The 24969-nt window shown below is 33.6% G+C and overlaps 1 protein-coding gene across 18 annotated transcripts in view; it reads left to right on the top strand.

Annotated features, from left to right (window-relative positions):
- The window catches only part of LOC106142136 (serine/threonine-protein kinase MARK2), a 175087-nt gene extending 151298 nt beyond the window's left edge, over positions 1–23789 (top strand). For 13 of the 18 annotated variants that reach the window (XM_060951954.1, XM_060951960.1, XM_060951955.1 and 10 more), the window contains 12 exons: positions 1394–1504; positions 2921–2994; positions 3588–3644; positions 4161–4306; positions 6401–6571; positions 8569–8687; positions 9559–9667; positions 17917–17988; positions 19558–19617; positions 21133–21238; positions 21989–22148; positions 23480–23789. In XM_060951954.1, coding sequence (XP_060807937.1) covers positions 1394–1504; positions 2921–2994; positions 3588–3644; positions 4161–4306; positions 6401–6571; positions 8569–8687; positions 9559–9667; positions 17917–17988; positions 19558–19617; positions 21133–21238; positions 21989–22148; positions 23480–23538 — 1244 coding nt within the window. In that variant the 3' untranslated portion in view covers positions 23539–23789. Of the gene's footprint in view, positions 1–1393; positions 1505–2920; positions 2995–3587; positions 3645–4160; positions 4307–6400; positions 6572–8568; positions 8688–9558; positions 9668–12523; positions 14721–17916; positions 17989–19557; positions 19618–21132; positions 21239–21988; positions 22149–23479 lie in introns of those variants that run through there. The other 5 variants (XM_060951962.1, XM_013343766.2, XM_060951961.1 and 2 more) reach the window with 5 other exon arrangements.
- Positions 23790–24969: the final 1180 nt, after the last annotated feature.

The raw sequence follows: 24969 nt of genomic DNA, 5'->3' as shown, positions 1-24969 counted from the left end.
AGCATTTCTAAATAACGTGTAATGTATAACCAATAACTTAAATTATCTAATTTAAAGAAAGACTGTTAGATTATATGCTTTAATTATTAAATTAATAAAAATTCCCAAAAATTTTAACACGCCGATGAAAGCTTGCTTTTAAATCTTAGAAGTATATTTTTTACGGCTCATTCAAAATTAGCTTAATTCATGTAAATATGAAGTTGAAATTAAAAAGCTTTTATCAAACGCTTGGTATATATACAGCTTTACTATTTAATACTTAGCCGTGAGGTTACCAGCAGATAAAAGTAGAATCAAAACCTATCTGTGATCGTCCGAAAAGACTACTCGGGTATATAGATTAGGTATAGTCATAATATATTTTGCGACCCATCCCACATAAGTACAGTTTCATTCGTCATAGATTTAGTCACTTCATTTTCTAGTTGTCTAGACAAAAGTGGGGCGGCTTCAGCTTCTAACAGGGTATTATCATGCTATAGTTTCTCCTATACGTTAGTATCATAGTATCGCTTTATATGATTGTCAATTTGTGTGCTTTTTGTGTGAAGTATGCCGATCACAAATTTGTTACCGTTTCTAGAAGGAATTTATAGGAAAAAATACCGCGACGAATAGAATAGAATATTTATTTGCTTTTATAGTAAATAAGTCTTAAAGATCTAGCTGAATTAAGAGTTAAGTGCGAATTAAGAGTATCCTTTATTTTTATTAATAAACTAGCGACCCGCCCCGGCTTCGCACCGGTAGCACATATAGATATTAACCTACTTCAGAAAACCCTTTTACAACATTATAAACAGGAACTAAATCCGTCCATAACTTTCCGAGATTAGCGCATACATCACATACAGACAGAGACTTTACTTTATAATATGTAATTGATATCAGTAATATTGTGGTCCGATTAACCGGTAAATTTCCGTATTTCAGGAAAAAGCCGGTTTTTGTTATTATTTGTCTAATCAGAAACCTTAATAGGGGTACGTAAAGCACAATATAAATTAACCGGTAGTTATTTGAGAGTTTATTAAGCTAATACAACGGTTTTTGTAATTTTTTGTTTGATTGAAACGCTCATTAAGTCTCGTTTGCAATGATAGGCAGATAACGTGATCCTGAAATAATCAATGTGTATATTTTGTAAATGATATTCCCCTTTATATTTTACATTTATCTTTAGTTAATCAAAATTAATCCCGTTCCTCGTTAGTTAAACACGAACATACATATAACGACGATAAGTTCCGACTGGCAGAGAACGCCTTGTGGCATTTAGTCCACCTGTTACGTGCATAAAGTTTAAATAAACAAATAAATAAGTTAGCTAGCCAATAGTTGTTAGCTCGTCACGTGATCGGTGTACAAATATGGTGGGTGTGTGGCGCAGGAATGGCGGGCTCGCCGTCGCACCGCGGCGTCCAGCGTTCGATCTCGGCGACCGCGCGCCCCGCCGCCTCGCGCCGCGCCTCCTCTGGCGCTGAAGTTCTGAGGACGCAAGGTTGGTTGGGATTGTCACATGGCCGGAGTAACAGACCTTATTATAGCATTTAAATGCCTTAATTAGTTCAGATCCGATCTTATTATAGCATTTAAATGCCTTAATTAGGTAAGATCCGATCTTATTATAGCATTTAAATGCCTTAATTAGGTAAGATCCGATCTTATTATAGCATTTAAATGCCTTAATTAGGTAAGATCCGATCTTATTACAGCATTTAAATGCCTTAATTAGGTTGGGATTGTCACATGGCCGGTGTTGCGAACTTTTGTAAACGAGATAGATTCACTTTCGATAAGTATGTATATCTGGGAGGTCAATGATCAGGGTGTTTTGGAACCTTCTAGTGATGGGCTTTTAATAAAATCTTTTATTCCTAACATATATCACTAATTTGCTATTGCTCCTCGAAACTGCTCCATACCCGTCACAAGATAGTTCCACAAATACTGATGTCGGAATCAACCTCCTAGATATATATAATAGTTGACAAGAAGTGAAACTATCTCTTACAAATACGGTATCTGAAACGTCGTGGTGTATGATATCGGGACAGAAGTCCCGAAACTTAAAACATTTTTAGATTTATATTAGGTATATGGAGTAACTAACAAAGCGATTTGTATACCCATTCATCGTTCATCATTGCCTTAACGCATCGGTACCTATGCCTTCTTATTAATGCTAACATTTATCATAGAAGCTTTTAAAGTAACACCGCTTATAACCGCAATTTTAGGTTTATATCATTAAAAATATTTGTAATCTACATATTTTAGGGGTGGATGAATTTGCCATCTTAATTTAAATTGTACAGCGCTTTCGTTAACTATAAGGCTGTGCAATTTAGAAAAAAAAAACTAATAAAACTCATATGCGTCGCACGGTTTTGTATTTTTTTTTTGGTATTATAATACGTTCGGATCCAACGAATGCACGTTTATGTTGTGTGTGTTTAAAGAATTATCGGCACTATGCACTTTTAATTATGTGTTGTGGATTAAATGAGTAATTTCTATGAAGTTGGCTTCAGATTTATGATACTTTTAGAGTACGTTATTTTTTTGTTCCCGCTGGAATTTTGGGGTGTCATTAATACACCTATATATAGGCCGCACTGAGAACCTGCCTGATAAATACCATATCTCTAGTTCTTTGTTATGACAGTCAATCAGTGACTGGTCGTGGTACTTGCTAACTGGTTCTTGTATTTATATACTACAAAAACAAATAAAATAAAAAAGCACATTTTTTATTATATTTAGTATGGAAATATGTTTTAAACAATTTATATACAAAAAAAAAACAACAAGCCACCTTCATGGAAAATTCTAGTAACATATGAAAAACATTTTATTTTAATACTAATTATATATATATATATATACTTCAGGCGTTGTGTGTTACAAATTACAGTTGGCACGACCACAACGGCCGCAAACAACACGACGTCGACGGCCACCACGACGACGTCTAATTTTAAAAGACAGGTGCGTATACGGGTTTGTTTGAAAATACCTTGTTTGTTTGAAAGTACTTTGTTTGTTTGAAAATACTTTGTTTGTTTGAAAATACTTTGTTTGAAAATATTTTGTTTGTTTAAAAATACTTTGTTTGTTTGAAAATTTAGTTTGTTTGAAAATACTTTGTTTGTTTGAAAATACTTTGTTTGTTTGAAAATACTTTGTTTGTTTGAAAATACTTTGTTTGAAAATACTTAAGGCACACACACGCACTTATAATAACGTCTATATCCCTTACGGGGTAGACAGAGCCAACAGTCTTGGAAACACTGATATGCCACGTTCAGCTGTTCTCAATGACAGAATTGAGATTCATATAGTGACAGGTTGCTAGCCCGTTGCCTAAAAAAAGAATCCTAAGTTACATGCCTGTCCCTTAGTCACCTTTTACGACACTCATGGGAGAGAGATGGAGTGGTCCTATTCTTTTTCTTTCATGAATGTGGCATTTATACCGATTTTTTTATTATTGCACTAGTTAAGATTTTTAAAGATTACCGTTTTTTGCAATTAATCAAAAAGAAAAGAAAATATCGATGTAATTAACGTATTTATTTCAGAATACAATTGACTCGGCATCCATAAAGGAGAACACTGCTCGGATTGCCCAAATGCAGGTACGGCTTAATTTGTAACCTGTTTGTCATTTTTTTGTCTTAAGAATGTTTACTTTTTGTTGTATTTAGTTTCAAATATACCTAAACAACAATACAGGTTCAAGGTAGGGATGGCGATTCTTTCCAAAAAAGAAATTTAAATCGATCCGAATCGTTGGCCATGTATCGATTCCCAAAAAAAGATTGCATTTATAATGTAAAATTTATACACTTTATGAAAAAAAAAGATAAAAAGTAACTACCGAGTACGTAAGTACGAGTTAGTACTACGAGGCTAACTCAATCTGTGTAATTTAATACCTACATAAATGTTACTGATCTATGGTGGACGATGTGTATACCTGTAATTGGTGTTATCACAAGAACAATATGTAAGTGTGTCCCTGTCATTGAATGTAGTGTGTAAACACCACCAATTAAATAAATAAATAAATAAATTTGTCCCGTATATATTTATCTATTTATTTGTTAATTTATTCTCGCGTCATCACCGTCGTCATCAATCCACGTTTGAAGGTACAAAGTTCCACTCGTCCGACGAGCGCGCAGCCCAAGCTGGAGCCGCGCTCGCGCACGCTGGCGGGCGGCGCGCGCCGGCCGCCGGCGGACGCGCAGCCCGCCGCCAACGCCGCCAAAATGTCGCCGCCGCATGACGCCAACAGGTATTTTTTTTTTTTTATGTACACAAAATTATATACAAGAGCATTCAATACAGTTATTATAGTACAAAGGTGTTGTTGACAGGTATTTTTATTTATTTATGTACACAAAATTATATACAGGAGCATTCAATACAGTTATTATAGTACAAAGGTGTTGTTGACAGGTATTTTTATTTATTTATTTATGTACACAAAATTATATACAGGAGCATTCAATACAGTTATTATAGTACAAAGGTATTGTTGACAGGTATTTTTATTTATTTATTTATTTATGTACACAAAATTATATACAGGAGCATTCAATACAGTTATTATAGTACAAAGGTGTTGTTGACAGGTATTTTTATTTATTTATGTACACAAAATTATGTACAGTAGTATTCAATACAGTTATTATAGTACAAAGGTGTGTTTGTGTGTGGGTGTGTGTTTGTGAGATGGATAGAGTTGTTGAGGAGAATGATGATGTTGGAGAATTGGTTTTGATAAAAAAATGTTGTTTGTGTTAAAAAATTTACAGGTGTTGAGAATTCGTATAAATGTGATGGGAAAGCACTCCTTATCTTTCCCGTGAATGTCGTGAAAAAACGACTAAGGGATAGGATTATAAATTTGGGATTCTCCTTTTAGGCGATGGGCTAGCAACATGTCGCTATTTGAATTTTAATTCTATTATCAAACTAAAAAGCTGAATATGGCCTATCAGGCTTTTCAAGACTGTTTGCTCTGTCTACCCCGCAATAAAGACGTGATTATATGTATGTATGTAAAAATTAATATGAACTAACTGTAACTAAAATATCGATAGACTATATAATATACATAGATAGTTTGACAAATAAAAGTTTAAGTATTTCGGAAGTAAATGTTAGCTGATGTCATTAAAAATAATTTATGTACAGTAAAAGGTATTTATTTAATCATTTACTCATCCTCTGCATTATGGGTGAATGTTCCAAAATGAGTAACAGTTTTAGTACAGTTACTACCTTTAGTGGAAAAGTGTTAGCGATATATTTAAAATTTTAAATAAATGGAAGTTTTATTTGGAATAAAGCATGGTTATAAGGCAATAATAAGACATGAGAGAAGAAGAATATGGTGTTAATGAAAAGTTATATCGTTCCATAGTTAGATGACGAAAAATGTATCGTCCAACAATTTATGTCCCAAAAGCTATAGAACAGAAGAAAAACGAATATATTATCTACTATCTTAATATGCATTACAAGTTAGTTTTTAAGTTTAACATTTTTTCATTTATTTATTTATGCTATTGTTAGGTGTGGTTTAAGCTAATGCTATTAGCTTGCGAACAAACATGTTGCATATTATATTAATGATGCTAGTTTTAAAGCTTTATGATAAAAAATAAAAAACAAAGATTGGAAATCGTTCTCATGATTGCCCCGTATCAAAATATTAATTGTTTCATATTAAAAATTACAAATAGTTAAACATTAGACCAAACATTTAATTAGTTTTAGTATATTTTGTTAATTCAAATTGATGACAGTATGATTTTAAAACATAGTTACTAATTATCTGTATGTTTCTTATATCATTAACAAATTTTCCTAAACTATGTATCGCATGAATGGGTTACATGTATAAAGGTTTTGGATTTAACTCAAACTCAAAGGCAGCAGGTATATTTGAAAATGATTTGGACTTTACCACAAGATATCTTATAGAAGATGTATATTTACCTCAAAGTTTATTGTCATTTACCTTTTGGTCACATGTACCTTTTATAAGAAGATATTCGTGATCCCTAAATTGTGGCATTTTAAAATAAATGCATCTGTTATTTCTTAATTTATGTACAATTAATGACTTTTGTCCATAATGATACTTGACTTTTGACTTCACTCGCCTCATAAGCGAACTGCCTCATTAAAAAACAAACACACGACTACATCTTCTTTTCCAAGTCTCTTGGAAAAAGTTAACTATGTAAATATACATCACATTATTATAAGATCTCTTTCACAAACGTACGCCCGGATTGTTACGTAAAAACATATCTCCACTGCTGTACTGTCATTGGAACAGTAAGCACAACGATACTAACAGCATGTTGACGGGCAGTTCGGCCGGAACGCCGGACGCAAAGAACGGGGCGGCCAACGGCGCAAGCGCAGCCGGTAAAACTCACGTGAAAAGCGCGTCGATCTCGTCCGCCAGCGGCGCCCCCCCGCTGGGCGCTGACTCGGCGCCGCACAACGCTTCCGCGAGGGACCTGGCGCAGCCCCGTGCGAGGTACCCGTCGCGATTGCGCATTGCAAATGTTGGTTTTCGATTCTGTTTTTGCAAATACAAATAATTTATTTGCAATATAGGTGTTACAATTATAGGTGTTCAAAACATATACATTTCGCGCGTTTAACCAATCATGGCATGCAAAAATACAGAAATGTTTAAATTAAATGAAAATTTAAATAATGTCATATTAAATGTACATAATGCGGTTGAATAAAAAAAAAATACCGGTTTCGAATTTCGGTTACGAAAGTAGCGAAATTGCTAGTTAGCTAGTTCGAAATTGATGTCGAATCTTATGTAATTTGAGAGTTTATGGAAAACTACAAGGGAGTTACACTTTGGTTATACTAACAGACAAACTAAACGATAATAGTAAAGTGTAATGTGTAAAATAAGTGTGTAAAGAAATAGTGCAACACAAGGTTGTAATTAAAACGGAGAATCGAGTTTTTTAGCTAAAGTAATATGGCGTTACTCATAATAACACAAATTAAAGAGTAAGTACCTTTGGTGAAAATTAAAATCAAAGAGATTTTTTTGTTGCACTTTCAATAGTAGTTTGCGAGAGTGCGCGCGAATTAATAAAAAGTGTATCAGAGAATCTACTGACCCTGTTTTGGCAGCCAGACAGAATCGAAAATCAAAAGTTTTGTAGCGTCAATGATTGGACACGGCGTGATTTATAGCTTGTGGCCGGTATTTAGCGGTATGGGCTGCCTAATGCACGCTGAATGCTGATTTATACGAGCTTGTGTTTAGTTAGTTTAAAAATAAATAACGCTATTTTAACCGGTAAATTGAACAGAATATTGATATTTCAATTTATTACAGGGAATATCGGTATTTTGCCGGTTTTTTCACTGTTATCGGTTACATTGGTAATATTTACCGGCTGAGATTCTGAAATATCTGTTGTAGCTTCACATCACCTAGTTGGTACTAATGCTTTGTTTTAATTTTGAAATTATTTTTTTGGTTTCTATTGGATTTACAAAAAATGTGTTTTTTTTTTTACCTTTTAAGAATTAAATTAAATATAATATAGTATAAGAAATATTTTTTTTAAGTGACGCCAATTTTTCCACACTGGTTTTGATTTTTCGCTTTGCCATTTACAAACGCTTTGCAATAGGTATATTATTTTGTATTTATTTAAATTTAATTAGTGAATTATAGAAGTAGTTCTTATTAGTAGTTTTTGTTTTATAAATAGAAGATTTTATTCCCGTAGTGGTAGTAGGTAGTGTAAAATGTAACTATGTAGATATTTTCACTAAAATTTATGTATTTACACGTATAATATTTAGTTTTATCAAAATAAAAAATTATGAACAACACTGTTTTTACCTCAGATATGTTTTTTAAATGTAAACTATTTCTGTAAGAAATGTCATTTTATAGATTATTAGCGGGTTTGAATAAACCAAGACTTGTGACGAGAAAATTTACTACTTAGTTCTGCTTATTTGCACCCCCCCGGGTCTCATCGGGGTCTTAATACCATTTTGCATTAAAATAATTAAAACACTTTGTTTAGATATTCCCAAACAAAACCGACGCCGCCTTTAAGCAGCTCTCAAAGCGTGGCAAAAAATTGTTTATATTACTTTGAACGCTCAAAAATACCTTAATTTAAATGTCCTGAAACAGTCAATTTAAATTCAGGTGCTTGATGTGAGGCTGGAATCATTCAAAAGCTAAAGTAAGCTTTTGTCTCTCTCTCTCGTCTCTCTTTCTCTCTCTCTCATCTCTGTGGGTTCCACCCTCCACAGAATGGTTTCGGGCCCGGGGGACTTTAACGATAGAATTCCCGACAAAAATATCAAAAGTAAATCAGTTAAAACTCTTCATCGTATCGAAAGAGAAATGTACAACAGACAGAATAGAATATAGTACAAGAGACGAGCTTTCACAGCCTACCTAGAATGATGCCTATATGAATACCTAAGCAAGTAAGTGTCAAAAGTAATGTAACTGTATGTTTAAATTTTCAGTCTTAACTCGACAATAGGCGGCGGCGGCGCCACCGGCGCCACGGGGGCCGCCCGGAGGGACTTCCCCAACCCCATGGTGTTCCCCAGGAACGTACCCTCCAGGTCCACCTTCCATTCAGGTAGGTTCTCGATTGTTGCAGGACTATATCCCTTGCGGCAAAGACAGAGCCAACAGTCTTGAAAAGACTGATAAGCCACGTTCAGCTGTTTGGCTTCATGATAGAATTGAGATTCAAATAGTGACAGGTTGCTAGCCCATCGCCTAAAAGAAGAAACCCAAGTTTTTTAGTCTTTCCCTTAGTCGCCTTTACGACATCCATGGGAAAGAGATGGAGTGGTCCTATTCTTTTTTTGTATTGGTGCCGGGAACCACACGGCACTATAACATTTTAGAAAAGAAAAACTATTAATACCTGGTATAATGTCAGATTAGACTAGATTCATACTTGAAGCCGAGCTTGCTTGGACAGAGTAAGGTATTTAGATGAAGCGAGTGAAGTATGCAGGGATCGTGGCAAGTGGAAAGATGTGGTCTCTATCTGCCCCTCTGAGAAAAAGGCGTGATTTTTTTTGTGTGTGTGTATATGTATGTAACACTCATTTCAATGGACAGGCGATTTGATCTTGCTTAAAACAAAATGTAAGAGATGTAATTTTTTTGATTTCTCATCTGGTGGTCGCTCTCTCTCTTGCCTGTTGACCACGATCCTGGATTGGTTAAGTTTTCACACGAACCCACTCCTCCAACCAATTTGGATCATGGTTACACATTCAGTTGCCAGAGTTTCTTAACAATGTTTTCCCTCACTAGGTATATTATTAATCAAACTATTGAATATAATCATAAAAAAAAATGTATTTCCCGAATTATGCACATTACTCATTTTTATTTTTTACATGTATACGTTATAGTATTCTAACCTGTGCCACTATTTTCATCACGTTTTTTTCATTCGGTCATCTTAATCGCAAATTGTTAACCCTTCATAGGTCAAACGCGATCACGCGGCTCCTCTGGCGGAGCGTATGGCGACGGTGGCTCCCCCCACCAGGCGAGACCCTCATTTTTCTCCAAGCTTTCGTCCAGGTTCTCCAAACGGTGAGTTATTTATTTATAATATAATGATCGCATCGTCGCTCGTATCATCATTTTATTCATGTCCAACAAGTATAAAGTCGTCTAGGTACGAGAAGCTCGTTTTGTTGATATTGACAATTTACAATTCTTTCGCAATCGAATAATCTTGAGGTTCAAAATCGGTATAGAAACTATATTTGAAGAATTAAATTGTAAAACATGAGTGTTCTCACAAAAAAATAAATTGTTACCTATTTTGGCACATAACAGTCATTACAAATGATAATACTTCAACAAAATATTTCAAGTATTCACAAGACAAAAACAGTGCCGAATCTAATTAAGAAAATTATAGTAAAGAATAGCTAATTTGACAGCTGTCAAAACGGGCTTCTCTTACGCAACGTGACCGAAGTAAATGGGGCGGTACTACACAAATCATTGAAAATTAATAATATATATATATATAATGCTGCCTTAAATATAAATAATAATTGTTTTGCTTTGAATATTTCTCCAGAAATATTCAAAGTAATTAAGTAAGTAAAGAAAAAATATTATAAAAACGGTCATTTCCTTTTGATGTAAATCTTTCGTTATATCGACTGGTTGTAGTACAATCCTTAAATTCTTGTTTCTGTGTGAAATATTCATCGTATAATTGTTACTGTAAAAGATGAGAAAACTGTTTTATGCCTTTTTTTTAATTATTTCTAAAAGACACAGTAGAAACATATCTCGGTTACGACCCCTCACGATCCTGTGGGATAAGTCCCACAGGATGTGTATACGCAAAAAACAAACGGGGAAAGAGTTCCATGCGTTAAAATACATTTTAATTAAATAAAATTAAAAAATATATATATTCTTATGTTGTCCTTAATTCTCTAAGGAATACATTTTTTAAGAGTACACATTTCATAATACGATGCGTATTTCACCAAATTTACTTTTAGAAAATTACAATCATTAATAAAATATTACTTTCCTTTTTTATTTTTGAAGATATTTATTTGTTTTAACGTTCTTATTTTCAAATATATGTCTTAACATTTTTTTTAATATATATAATTTCATAAATTAGTAAAGTAATTTATGTTTTTAACAATTACATCATGAGCTGCGACGCTTTTTAAGCTATTTTTAGAAAAAAAATTGAATAATTAAAAAAGGCTTTTCGTAATGAAATTATTAGAAACAAAAATGAAATTTTTAATCTCAATTAACATTTCTCGTGTTAATTTTTGCATTTACAAAAATATTTTATTACAAAATGCCTTTTTTTCTTGTAATAATCATGATAGCTAAGAACGATAAGATTCCACCGCCAAACGCCATGTTAGTTGTCACGGCTTGCCATGCACCTCTCTGTTTCATCTGTCACTGTCATTATTAGACTTAGACTCATTATACGTCCAATGGCGGCCGATTGGAGCGTTGATTTATCAGTTTAATTACATTTTTGACCAAAAGGGTTGTGGAATTAGACTCGTATTTTTTTTTTATTAAATAGTTTTTTTTCTTAATTTCGATTCATAAAGAAATTGGATTAGTCACTTCAGAATAAAAATTAAATGACAAGAATCGGTATATGTTTTGAATAATAATGATAATTTATTTTGAGGTGACTTTTTCAAAATAGCTCCCATCTGTTTGAAGGGGCATTTCAATTTTTTTTTTTGTAAATAATACTTCAACACCATTCGCAATACACTGTCTCTAACTTGTCACTTGGATTAACCCTATCGCTGTCTCGTTTACTCTCTGTGTGGATTACTTCACTGTCGAATGATGGCTAAATTGTCTCCCTCAAACGACTTCTGCGCTCCATTTTGTTTTTGTTTTTTTTTTTATCACTTTCTCGCGTCAATACAGGGGATGCACGATGCTAAAACCTCCCAAAACTCCTCTTCAATAGACGAACGCACTTGACGATATCTTAAATACTTTTTTTTTATTAAAATTCTAATCGCGATTGACTAAAGAAATTTTTATCGATTCTTCCTATAAACCTGATATATGCGTGTTTTAAAACCTTAAACGTACGACCGTCTCGTAGTTAAGTAGAATTGAGCATGTTGTTATCCCCTACCTTTTTATAAAGTATGAGATGCTATTTTATTTTATAATTTTGCTAAACAAATTGTTCTGCTGTGGCCTTAGTGCCTGTTCGCTTTGAGTGTTGTCCGTAGAGCTTTTTTTTTTTAAAATAACGATTAGTGACGTGCAGGGATTAAGGCGTAAGTATAGGTTTTAGCGTCGGCAGCGAGAGAGTTGTTTTTTAATATATATTTTTTTTATTTTACTCCAAAATTCAACATCTCTCGTGCATCCCCCGTGTTACGATTTTTAACTTTTTTTTTACAATCTTTCCCCTACTATAACCGTGCGCTTCTACTAATGACGACGGTCGCGATTTTACATTCAAATTTTATGAAACGATTTTGTTTTTGCTATTTAGTCGATCCACAACCCTTTAAAAACTTGTAAACGAGTTGCAACGTGACGTTTTTTTTAAAAAACGCAAAGCACCTTATCAATCAGTGGGAGTTAAGTGTTATAGTATTGTGCATCTGTGTCTGTTTCGGCGCGAGAAGTCTAGGGTTGCCATATAAAAGTTATATTTTACATCCTTTTATTTTTATTTAATTTTCCTTTCTCCTATTTTGTGCAATCCCTTCGATTTTTACCCCAAGTTTTATTTTATTACATACATATCACTGTTTATATAATAAAATTATTCCCTTCCTCTTAAAAAAAAGAAATATGGCAACCCATAACGTAAACAAAGTGATTGAAGTGAAGTGCCGAAGCGAGAAGAGGGCGGCGGTTCGGCCACAATGCGGTCGTCTCGCTCACCCGTTCCGTTGTACGCAGGTTGAATCAGAACCCGTGAGCCGCGTCGTCCGAGGATCGCCCTGTTCAACGGCACTGTCTTAGCGTAACGGAACGACGTGCTATATTTATCTGTCCATAAGTTGTGCGCTAAAGTAATGAAAAAAAAAATAATTTGAATTTCATTTGGAATTGTAAACTTGAATAATGCAATTTTAATAACTGTTATTGTAGTATTCGGTTGTGAGATTTTTTTTGTCAATTGGAAGAATAGTGATCTAATTGAATTTTTTTTTAAAAGTGGCAAATTTGTGGCAAATTATAATAATTATGTAAATTAAAAAGAAATACAAAATACACGTGTATGTAATCTAACAATACATAGAATACACACGTGTTTTAGTACAAACGAATGAACAGAAAATGTATGCACGTTTCAAGTACCTATATTGATGTGCATCAAATTGCACAGTCGATATGTTCTTTTTTTATTAGAATATAAATTTAATTATAAGTGTTGACAACATATAATTGGTTTAAAAATATAGAAGGAAGTCCATCCTCATTATGACATTATATTATTTCGGAAAGTGTATTGAAATAAAAGTAATAAAGCGACGCAAAAATCTGTTTGTGTGTTATATTGTTGAAATAAATTTTATACAAATTATCTGACAGTATTGAAAAAAAAATATATATACTTAAAAAGACTAAAGTCGTTTGACGACATCAAATTTATATGACGTGCAATATTTAAAATAAAGAAAAACAATATAGCTAGTTTTATAATAAAGAATAATTTAAATAGTACGCTTAGTACAAAACCAATATAAAATTTATTTCAATTTGTAACGCATAGAGGAGAACCTAGTCCCGTCGCTTAACGCATTTCATCCTAGCTCTTAAGAGATTCGACTTGTTTATTGCGAACGAATTTTCTACATTCCAGGGTTTCGTTTATACATTTTTTTTTAACTGATTTTAAATTTTCACATTGCATTATACCATTTTTAAATAATACTTGTATTAAAAGCGCACGTGACGTACATTTATTTTATCTCCGACGTTTCGTATCATGTTACAATGATCCGTGGTCACCGAGCGAGATAAATAAAGGTACGTTACGTGCGCGTTTAATACCTGTATTATTTTTGAAAAGTAAAATTTTTTAGGTTCACAAAAATGCACAAAATTCTTTAATGTTTTTTTTTACATTCGCGATCGGACTCTTGATGATTAAAAAAATCGACGACTGAAAATCATATTTTGTATATTTGTATTGTTATACACATTATACTTAGAAAATTTCAGTGACATATTGCCTGTTGTTGCATGTTTGACGTGGACCATTCAAAGCAAATCTATTTCTAAACCGAAGGCGTATTTTCCAAATGCCATCTTGTTGTTAAAAATAATTTCCTAGATAAATTCTATGGTCCGCAGATATGCAAAATAATATATTGATAAGGTGTGAGTGAGATATGTCAGTATATAGTATAAGTGATTGTTAGTGTTTAAGACACAGCCCATCCTAATAGCTTGGTACAAATACTCAGTAGATGTTACCATAAGAAATCTTTAGGCAGCTGTATTGTTAAGGGGATATATACAATCCGCAGTGGATTCCCGACGACCTCCATGCGAATGTGATTTGATTGTGCCGACCTTTCGTGCAAAAGTAATGTGGTTATTCAGAGCTCAAATCTGGCAAAAATATATATTTAAAACAAGGTCATTAACATTAAACTTTGATTATTGAAATTATTAGTTTATTCGATTATATATAACAAGCAGTTTTTGAAGTTGATTAAACATTCACCTGCTTTAGTATATTTCATTCCTATTTCGTCTCGTTATAAAGATATCTTCTGATTAATGTAATCCTTTGCACTTGTCAAGAAATCTACATGCCAAATTTCAGCTGTTTAAACTCGTGGGTTTTGGCTGTTCGTCTTTATCAGTCAGCCATTCGTGTATTTTATGTTATAATATATTATACATAGTTGTATGGAGGCCTGTTGTTGCATATTATTGCGTTTAAAGCGTGTAATGATCTCCACATTAATGTAGCAATCACATTCGTTTTATTCAAACAACCAGAAGAAATACGAAGCGAATGTATGGGGTCAGTGAGTAATTCAAAAGTCGATTTTTTTTTTGCAACATGAATAGAGTTGGAAACATGAACTCGTGATGGTCGAAAATATTTAAACGTAAAAAAGCAATGTTGAGATTAAAACTTTTTCTTGAATAAATGTAGTAATAAATACAACATATTTTTTTTAAAATTAATATTATAAATTAATTACTGTAACTAATGAAAGCACTAATGAAAATTATCATGCCCAATTTAAAACATTTATCATTTAAATTTCTTTTGTTATCTTTTTTGACTATGCAGCTGTTCTAATTTTGATAGTTTTGTTAAATGTATTTTCGATTTTCACGGGTTCAATAGTAGGTGTAACGATAGGAGTTTAATAAATGGCCCTAAAAGTATACAACAGAATGCGTTTCAACGACAGAGTTGTTTAAATATACGTTTTTATATTATACATGTAAGGGTTCTCCACATTTTCTTATACATAAGAATTATATCTTTGAGAGAATTGTACATATGTGTGCGTGTGGTTGTGTGTGTGCTCTTTACATACGTATATCAGTGTATTAAAATATTCATTCTAGTAAATTATATAATGTTTACAAAGGGAAACATGATAATATTTTGTGTTCATATAAATCACATTTAAATTTTTAATCGAAATTACATATAGTTTCATTTTCTGTAATCAATTTTTCAGATTACTAAACGTTTATGCAGTATATAAACTAATATTGTATGAAATCGTTGAAAATCTGTATACCTTTAATTTGAGTTTGTCAAATCACGGTCACGGATTAAAGTTTGCAAGTGCGGTAAAAAAGTAGTTCGGTTTTCCGTAAAAAGACGTTTTTTTTTTTGTAAATCAAGTTATTTTCTTATATAAAATACAATGCCATATATAAATTGAAACAATATGTCTGTTAAGTTATATTTTAAGCTTCATTTATTTTTAAAGCTACAAGTGGTGAACTACCCCAACCCTTAGATCTTGGGAACTCATTATGTCACATCTTTCCACTTGCTTTAATTACTGCATAAAATAATATATTTTTAACTCATTATATAAAACGACTAAGCTGCATTGCACATTTGCGTCAATGACCTAGATTTGTGAAGAACTTGAGATTTAAGGTAAAGATTTCAGGAAAGGAAACTATAAAAAATTTAATTAATAACGTTTTGACCATTCAGGGATGTAATTCATTCATTCCTCGTACGGTCTCTGTCTAGATAACGTGGCGAGACAGAGATAGCACAAAAGTTGAGAACGCCATTGCATCTTTACCTCTTACGTGTTTTCATACAACGTTTTTTTATGATATTTGATTTAGAGAAATTGTTGGTTATAAAAGTCAATGTACGCTTTATGAAAAAGTGGGCGTGCAGGAAGGGTCTTCATAACGGTAAACCTTTGTGCTGATTTATTGATGGCACGTGTGTATTTTCTATAGAATCCAGTATTTCGTCCTTTTCATTTATTTAATTATACATTAAAAAAATATATGCAATATTTAATTTGTAGATAGATTATTATATTGAACAAATTTCGAAGAATAGGTGCTCCCGTATTATGTTTATGTCTACGTAACTTATAACCCCGTTTAATACAGATATCGATGGACATTTGAATGTTGCACAGCAAATGGCTGCATTCAAATATATTTTTAAATTAAATATTGTATTTTCTTCACACCGGTAGTAACCTTGATGTTCATATTTTTATATTTCTTATAATCTTTGTTTAATCTGTTTCTATATTATAAATAGAAATTTATTAAATTTAAATATATCAAAATTATAAACATTTGTTACACATAAGATTTAATGTAAAAGAAACATTTGTAATTTTGGAACCTGTCTACTTAAAATCCACATTATGTTTTATAGATATCATATATATCTCTGTATATTATACATGTATATTTATTAGAAATTGTATATATACAACGCACACAAATAGTGCATTTTTCATCGAGCATTTTTTTTATTATTTTAGCATTATACTGATACACCTTAAGAATATAGGAATGCAATACTTTCTAAATTAGTTATAGTTAGATATTTAAATAGAATTTTGTAATCTTTATTATAATACTATTGTCAGAGATTTGTACTTCGTCCAGATAATTGTGAGTTTTATTTGACATTATTGTATTCGCTTGTCATTGATTAGAATATTTTTTTTTACATTTTATTTATGTTTGAAATACATCAGGAAGAGCTTATTTTCTGGTTGAGATATACCATTGATGACATGACATACCATTTTTTTTCCTTTATTTAATGGATATTATTAAACTATGTTCTATTTAGAAAAAAAATATTTTAAGTTTGGCTTTGTTCTGGCTAAAAAGAATCATGTCGGTTTTAATTTGTCCGGAAATGAAATAAATAATAATTTTTCTCTTGTCTTAAATTTAATCACTAAAGCGCTTCCAAATCTGTATTTGGCTCTTTACCTTGATGTATTTCAAACATTCTGAAAATAGTATATATTATGATTATCATACATTTTGGTTTCAAATCAGCGGGCATTGCCTTCAGGTGCATTTAATTTTACTGTATTCCATAATCATTATTGTTTGTAACTGTACGATGATATGTTTTAAAAACAATTTCAGTCTCTGAATAGTAAGTAAAGCTTAATAATTAAAATCATGTTTTTTTTAAATATTTCTTCATATGTCAATGTGAATTCTTTTCAAAAATAAGTTGTGTAGTGATAAAAGTTGCTGCATTATATACGTACAGTTACAAATGAGTGTGATGATGCGACTTGAACTGTGTACTGTCTTGGATACAAGAAAAATTTAAATGTATGCGTCGAGCTTTTCCAAATAATCAGATTTCAGTAACATACATTAGTCTTTTATTTAATTTCACCTCCCCCTGATTTTTTTTTATTAAAAGCATAAAAATGTGAATCGAAAAATAAGAATATAATCGTCGTTCCGGTCAGACAATTTTTTTATGAAGAAACAAATGAAAACGGCACGTTGCACACTCTAATATATTTTTTTATTTTAAATTGAACGTGTTTTATTAAATACTTAATTATAAAGTCTTAGCTCCATTTAGCTGTTAATTGATGTAGGAAAAAATTGCTTATATTCACAAAATTATATTTTGATAAATTTACTTTAAGAATATAGAATAATAATAAGTTAAAACATTTTTTTTTAACTGACACTGTTTCAATTTTTAAAATTAAAATTGTGTTTTATCATATAATATAATTTTGCTTTTAAACATTAGAATTTAAATGTGAATATATGAATAAGCGAGACGTAAGTATGTGTGAGCGAGATGTAACGGTGAGTATTGCCTTCAGTCTGTCCGTGCTGGGCGAGTCCGCTGGTCGTCAGAAACCGCGTATATTTTCCTCACTGGACATACAACGGAGGTAGGACGCGGTGATGTTTACAAATTGAGATATTGGTTTTCGTTTTTATTTTTTAAATTTTGTGCCGTGACTGACGGTTGACGCGTATTTCTGACACAAAAACAAAAAACAATTTACTTTTTTTTTTGGTTTTAGTTGTTTGTTGTTATTTTAATTAATGTACATTTTTTTTCTAAATAAAACCTTAAATTTTGAAATATTTTAGTATATGAAGCGTTAAGTTCTGAAACATATACGTTTTATTTTATTCTCATAGGTTTTTTTTATAATGTTTTTAGCTTATATATTATTAATTATACTTCAGTAATAATATTAAATAATAGTGTCAGAAAACGTGTCACTTAATCACTTTAAAGCATTTTTGACTAAATTCCGAGCGTTTTTGTGTTTTATTCATGAAATATAATCCAACCATAAATACTCGTACATTATATTAATTTCATATATTTTTTTTATATATTTGTATGAAGCTTGTAAAATACAGTTTTTTTTAAAGAATGTTTAATATTTTTTATAAAAAATAATATAAGTATAATATTATTTTAATAATAAAGCAGACATTTAATCAATACGTTTATATAGAATTGGGAAATTTGGATGGATTGTATTTAACTGGATGGATTAAATCGTGTTTGTGATTAACAGATTTTAACATTTTTGCTGTTTGCAAATTTGAGGAATTTTTGAGAAGTTGCTTCTATTTTTTTATTATAATAAACGGTGTTCTGCATTTTGGACCTCTTTACGATTTGTTTTGTGAGATATGATAATTTTATTGAAATTCCTTTTCTATTCAGAAATCAAAATACCGTGATCTTCTTATTTTTGTTTCTTTCTTTTTAAATAAAGGAAAATTTTTGTGAGATGCAACATTTCCCTTAAGAAGTATTAAAACATGGTCACAAATAAACAATTATTTAATCAGTCAAAATACATTATAAATAATGGAAATCTAGAATTATTTGACACCCATTGAATAAACAATTGCGAAGCTGCATTCGAGGTAAGCGAAATTATCAACTATTAGATTCCCTAAAATCCTACGGGAGCAGCCCCCGGGCATCGTCTGATATGAGTTTCCTAGGTTTGTGTGTGATGTAAGTATAGGAATAAGGCATGTTAGTGTTTTTTAATACCAGTAGATACTATGGCTTGAATCGTGGCTTGATTTTTGCATGTGACCTACACTCGATCCGAGGATTTTGATAACAAGCGTACAATTGGAAATTAGTTTTTTTCGTTTTTGTATTTTTAATTTTTTTTTAAATAATTTTGTAACCATTGTCATTTTTTGTATTTATTCTTATTATATAAATTTATTGGTTATAAATAAGCTGTTATTTGAAAAAAATCGCTTTTGTCTTTACTATATGAAATTAAAACAGGTAATTTAAAATTTTAACATTTCTCTGAAATTAAATCAAGAACAAAAAGAAAATAGTATTAAAGAAAGTTAATTGATGAAGCTGAAAATTGAAAGCTTGTTGCAAAATCCCAAATACCGTATTGACGAACACACCCTGTGCCCTAGTTTTGTTATAGTGTTAGTTTATGTTTTTCTGTTTTTAGGCCTTTCGACGGAAACACCCCGAAGCATGCAGTAGGCGCTAGCCCACAAGCCCTGCTTGGGTAATTATAATTTACATCCCGTTTTTTTTTTTTGTTTTTTTTTAACGAGGCTTGTAAAATCTGTGAAAACTATTTGTCATTTTGTTTTTTGTTTTTTTAATAATGATTTAAAAATTAATTAATTATTTAAGACTTAATCAAAAATTAATTATTAAATATAGATATATAATAATTGCGTTATTATGTGTATTTCATAAATTGAAATACTTTTGAACCGATAAGGTTTTTACCGGTTTTTTTGCAAGCCTTTTTTTATCTAGTACTAAAACAGTTTCGATTTTTTAATATCTGTTTTGAATGTTCTTGAATCTTCACTTTTTTTTTTGTTAACCGTCGGTTTATTTTTTTTCTCTGTCGTAATGTGTCTTTTTGTTGAAAGCTATATGGTTCATAGACATATAAAGTGAATCATTTTTAATGGTATTTTCAACAACCCATAAAATAGTGCGTACAGACTTGTTACATTTCTATTAAAACTCAAGTAAGTATTATTATCACGACTTAAAGCGCAACTTTTTTTTTGACGAAATGATTATAAACTAAGGGATATGGTCTGTTGGTATTTAAAAAAAGTCTAGTTATACGATGCGTCTTCTCGTAGAATATAGTTTTTATATAATTTCTCGTGAAACTATTTAAGGGTTTGAGACCCTTTAAAAAAGGAATCTTCCTCCTGGCGTTACATCCTCACCTTTCTGGAGAGGAGTCCGGAATGCGCCTTTACGACCATGATGAATCTGGTCTTTGGGTAAGTCTTAGAGATTGAGATCTGACCTCCGCGCAAACCTTTGCAAGAGAACCTAACTCATATTGGATTAAGGTCACACATTCAGTTGCCTGAATGTGCAGGTCTCCTCACACTGTTTTCCCTCACCGTCCTTCGTAAAACAAATGCCCTTCGATGTCACTTCACAATTACTAGCGACCCGCCCCGGCTTCGCACGGGTGCAAAATTATAAATCCTACTACTATTATAAAGGCGAAAGTTTGTATGGATGTTTGTTACTCTTTAAAAACTACTGAACCGATTACCATGAAATTTGTTATGTAGGTAGCTGAAGACCCAGAATAACACATAGGCTACTTTTTATCCCAGAGTTCCCGCGGGATTGATAGGGTTTCCATGCGGACGAAGTCGCGGGCGGCCTCTTGTGTTATTATACATAAAAACCTTCCTCTTGAATCACTCTACCTGTTACAAAAAACCGCACCGCAAAATCCGTTGCGTAATTTTGAAGATTTAAGGATACAGACAAACAGACTAAAATAGCGACTTTGTCACTACATAGTATAAAACAAAGTCGCTATTTTAGTCTGTTTGTCTGTACGCTTAAATCTTTAAAATTACGCAACGGATTTTGCGGTGCGGTTTTTCGTAACAAGTAGAGTGATTCAAGAGGAAGGTTTTTAATGTATATTTTTTTCCGAATTTTGCACCCGTGCGAAGCCGGGGCGGGTCGCTAGTTTTATACTATGTAGTGATAGTGATTTAACATGCGATGTGATGTGTCACAGGCAAGGCAATGAGGAGCAGGTCAAACCGCGCGTACTCCGGTTCACGTGGAGCATGAAGACCACTTCCTCCAGGGACCCCAATGAGATCATGGCCGAGATACGGAAGGTGAGATGGTGTACACTAGTTTGATTGCCAACCGGTATGTGTAGTATAAAAAATGCGAAATTTTGTAAAGGATATCTGGATGTTTTGTGTTTACTGTTTTTAAAAATTTACTAACGAATTTTCATGAAATTTTGCAGTAATCTGCCGTGTGGTCCCCGGCACCAATACAAAAGAGAATAGGACCAATACATCACTTTCTCATGGATGTCGTATACGGCGACTAAGGACTAACTAACTTACAAACTCGGGATTCTCTTTTTATACGATGGGCTTGCAACCTGTCACTATTTGAATCTCATTTCTATCATTAAGCCAAAAAGCTGAACGTGGCCGAACAGTCTTTTCAACACTGTCGGCTCAGTCCACCCCGCAAGGGATGTAGACGTGACCATGTGTATGTATAAATATAGTATCGTTGAGTTAGTATCTCGTAACACAAGTTTCGAACTTACTTCGAGGCTAACTCAATCAGTGTAATTTGTCCCGTATTTATTTATATTATTATTTATGTTTATTATATACATCCTACTACTATTATAAAGGCGAAAGTTTGTATGGATGTTTGTTACTCTTTCACGCAAAAACTACTGAACCGATTACCATGAAATTTGGTATGTAGGTAGCTGAAGACCCAGAATAACACATAGGCTACTTTTTATCCCAGAGTTCCCGCGGGATTGATAGGGTTTCCATGCGGATGAAGTCGCGGGCGGCCTCTAGTATTATATATATATATGTATGCTGTCACAGGTGCTAGACGCGAACAATTGCGATTACGAGCAACGCGAGAGATTCCTGCTACTGTGCGTTCACGGCGATCCCAACGCTGATTCCCTGGTGCAGTGGGAGATCGAGGTGTGCAAACTGCCCAGACTGTCGCTCAACGGCGTCCGGTTCAAGAGGATATCCGGTGAGTGTGTGTGTGTGTGTGTGTGTGTGTGTGTGTGTGTGTGTGTGTGTGTGTGTGTGTGTGTGTGTGTGTGTGTGTGTGTGTGTGTGTGTGTGTTAATATTGTGAAGTTGTAATTGTTACTCTCTATGGCCAAATAGCTGTCCGGTTCAAGAGGATATCAGGTGAGTGTGTTTGTGTGTGTGTTAATATTGTGAATTTGTAATTGTTATTCTCTATGGCCAAATAGCTGAGCGTGGCCTATCAGTCTTTTCAAGGCTCTGTCCAGACTGTCGCTCAACGGCGTGTGCTTCAAGAGGATATCCGGTGAGTGTGTGTGTGTGTGTGTGTTAATATTGTGAATGTGTAATTGTTACTCTCTATGGCCAAATAGCTGTCCGGTTCAAGAGGATATCCGGTGAGTGTGCGTGTGTTGATGTGCCGTGTGGTTCCCGGCACTATTACAAAAAAGAATAGGACCACTCCATCTCTTTCCCATGGATGTCGTAAAAGGCGACTAAGGGATAGGCTTATAAACTTAGGATTCCTCTTTTAGGCGATGGGCTAGCAACCTGTCACTATTTGAATCTCGGTTCTATCATTAAGCCAAATAGCTGAGCGTGGTCATTCGGTCTTTTCAAGACTGTTGGCTCTGTCTGCCCCGCAAGGGATGTGGACGTGATCATATGTATGTATGTATGTATGTATGTATAAATCAATTAATCTGAACAATGTATTCTCTCATCCACATTTCTAATCTAAGTTTGGATAGCTGTAAAGTAAAGAAGAAAATGCCGTAATGCAGTTTGTTACCGCTTCTTCTGCACTGACGTTTTGGAATTGGCAGTATACTTAGTTTTAAGTAATTTATTTGACGTTAACCAAAAGACTACCAAGAAACCAAAAGATATGACAATTATTAAGTGATATGAAGTATCCCATAACAATGAATAAAATTTTTGAATTTAATTTGAATACAGGGATTTATAAATGTGAAAAGGACCACTCCATCTCTTTCCCATGGATTTCGTAAATGGCGACTAAGGGATAGGTTTACAAACTTGGGATTATTCTTTTAGGCGATGGGCTAGCAACCTGTCACTATTTGAATCTCAATTCTATCATTAAGCCTGACAGCCGAACGTGGCATGTTTGACAAGTCTGCTGGCTCTGTCTACCCCGCAAGGAATATAGACGTGATTAATGAGTGAAATGTTATTTTTTTCATAATGAGATAAAACATTATTACTTTGTGTAAAAAGGAGCATGGGATACAGATGTGATTATATGTATGTATACCAGATTTTGTGTGTTTCGATTGGTTCTTTATTTTTTTTATTTTCTAATCACCAGGCACAAGCATCGGCTTCAAGAACATTGCGTCTAAGATCGCGAACGAGCTCAAACTGTGACTGCCCGCGAACGCCCCCCGCCGCCGCCGCCGCCGCAGACACCCCTCCCCGCCCTCCCCCCACTCGCCGCACTCGCCCCACTCCCCGCACTCGCCGCACACGCCGCCCACCATACTCACCCCTCGTACCGCCCACCAAAACTCGCCGCGACCACCTCACCTGACACTATCGTCTTCAGACGACAGAGACACCCCCCCAATACCGCCACCGCCACCACCGAGAAGCGATTCCTTGCGACTGTCAGCCGAGGATATGGTCTTGGTAGCGAACGGGGGAATGAGAACTCCTTCAGGCGCGTTGGCTCATTTCCTGGCGGCGTACACTCCAGCAGAGTTGTCATTGGCCAGGAGCGATTATTTGCGACCACCGTTATCGCCAAGCAGGTCGACAAACTCCTCGGTTCAGATACAACCTCGCTCGTCACTGTCTCTCAGGGCGGACAGCGCGGAAGTAGACGACGGGAGACGTCTGAGGCCGAGAATGCCTCATCAGTCGTACTCTTACAGCGTTCACACGCTGAGGAGGCAGCCGCGGGCGAGGTCGCCGCCGTGCGATTGCCTACCCATGGACCCTATACCGCCTCCCGAGCTGTTCGATTTCTGAAATTTGAATTATGTGGCTGGCAACTTTTTTTTTGAATTTTGAATTTTGGTTCGATTGATGGGGCGGTGGGTTTTTTTTTTTTAATTGTAGGTGTGTTTTGGTAGGCACATGTTTTCCAGTACAGGACCACTTGATCGACATTTGTGGAAGTCTTAGGATGCTTTAAGACTAAAAACACTTCATATTGGTTGAAATTTTACAAGGCATATTTGTGTTAGACAGTACTTGAACTTTGTCATATTTTTTTAAGGCATTTATCTCCTTAATACCATCATTAGCTTTAAAGGCAATCAAAAATATGTTATGGTAATAACTTTTGTATATTTATGTAAAAATCCGTTGCCCCAACAAAATTTATTTTGCGGACTATTATTTAGCTGCCAGCCACATCTTCTAAAAATGGAATAAACCATTTTTGGAATAAATGCGAACTAATTTAAAAATGGAATTTGACTGTTCGATTTTTAAATCTATAATTGTGTAGAGAACTAGTGGTGTAACGGTATCGACAGCATCGATATCGATTTGAACGTTTGGGTATAATGTGCCAATTGAGTCAGGACTATCGACAGACAACGGCTAAGCCGTTCTAACTTAATTTAGTTGAATTATATGATCGCTCTCATTGTTCTACGCATCAGAATATGTAATATAGTTTTACTCATGAATTCTATTCTTTTTCCCATTATGTAGATATGTAAGTTGACTGATAGGTCAATTGCACCGCGCGATTCGCGTTTTGTAAACTATATTGTTTTTTTTTTAATTTATAATCTGTATTTCTTTTTTTTAAAGTTCTGGTTGCATGAAATCTTTTTAAAAGACAAT

The sequence above is a fragment of the Amyelois transitella genome, chromosome 27 (genome assembly GCF_032362555.1).
Source record: "Amyelois transitella isolate CPQ chromosome 27, ilAmyTran1.1, whole genome shotgun sequence".
In the NCBI taxonomy this organism is placed as follows: domain Eukaryota; kingdom Metazoa; phylum Arthropoda; class Insecta; order Lepidoptera; family Pyralidae; genus Amyelois; species Amyelois transitella.
This window is presented reverse-complemented; position numbering and strand designations above follow the sequence as displayed.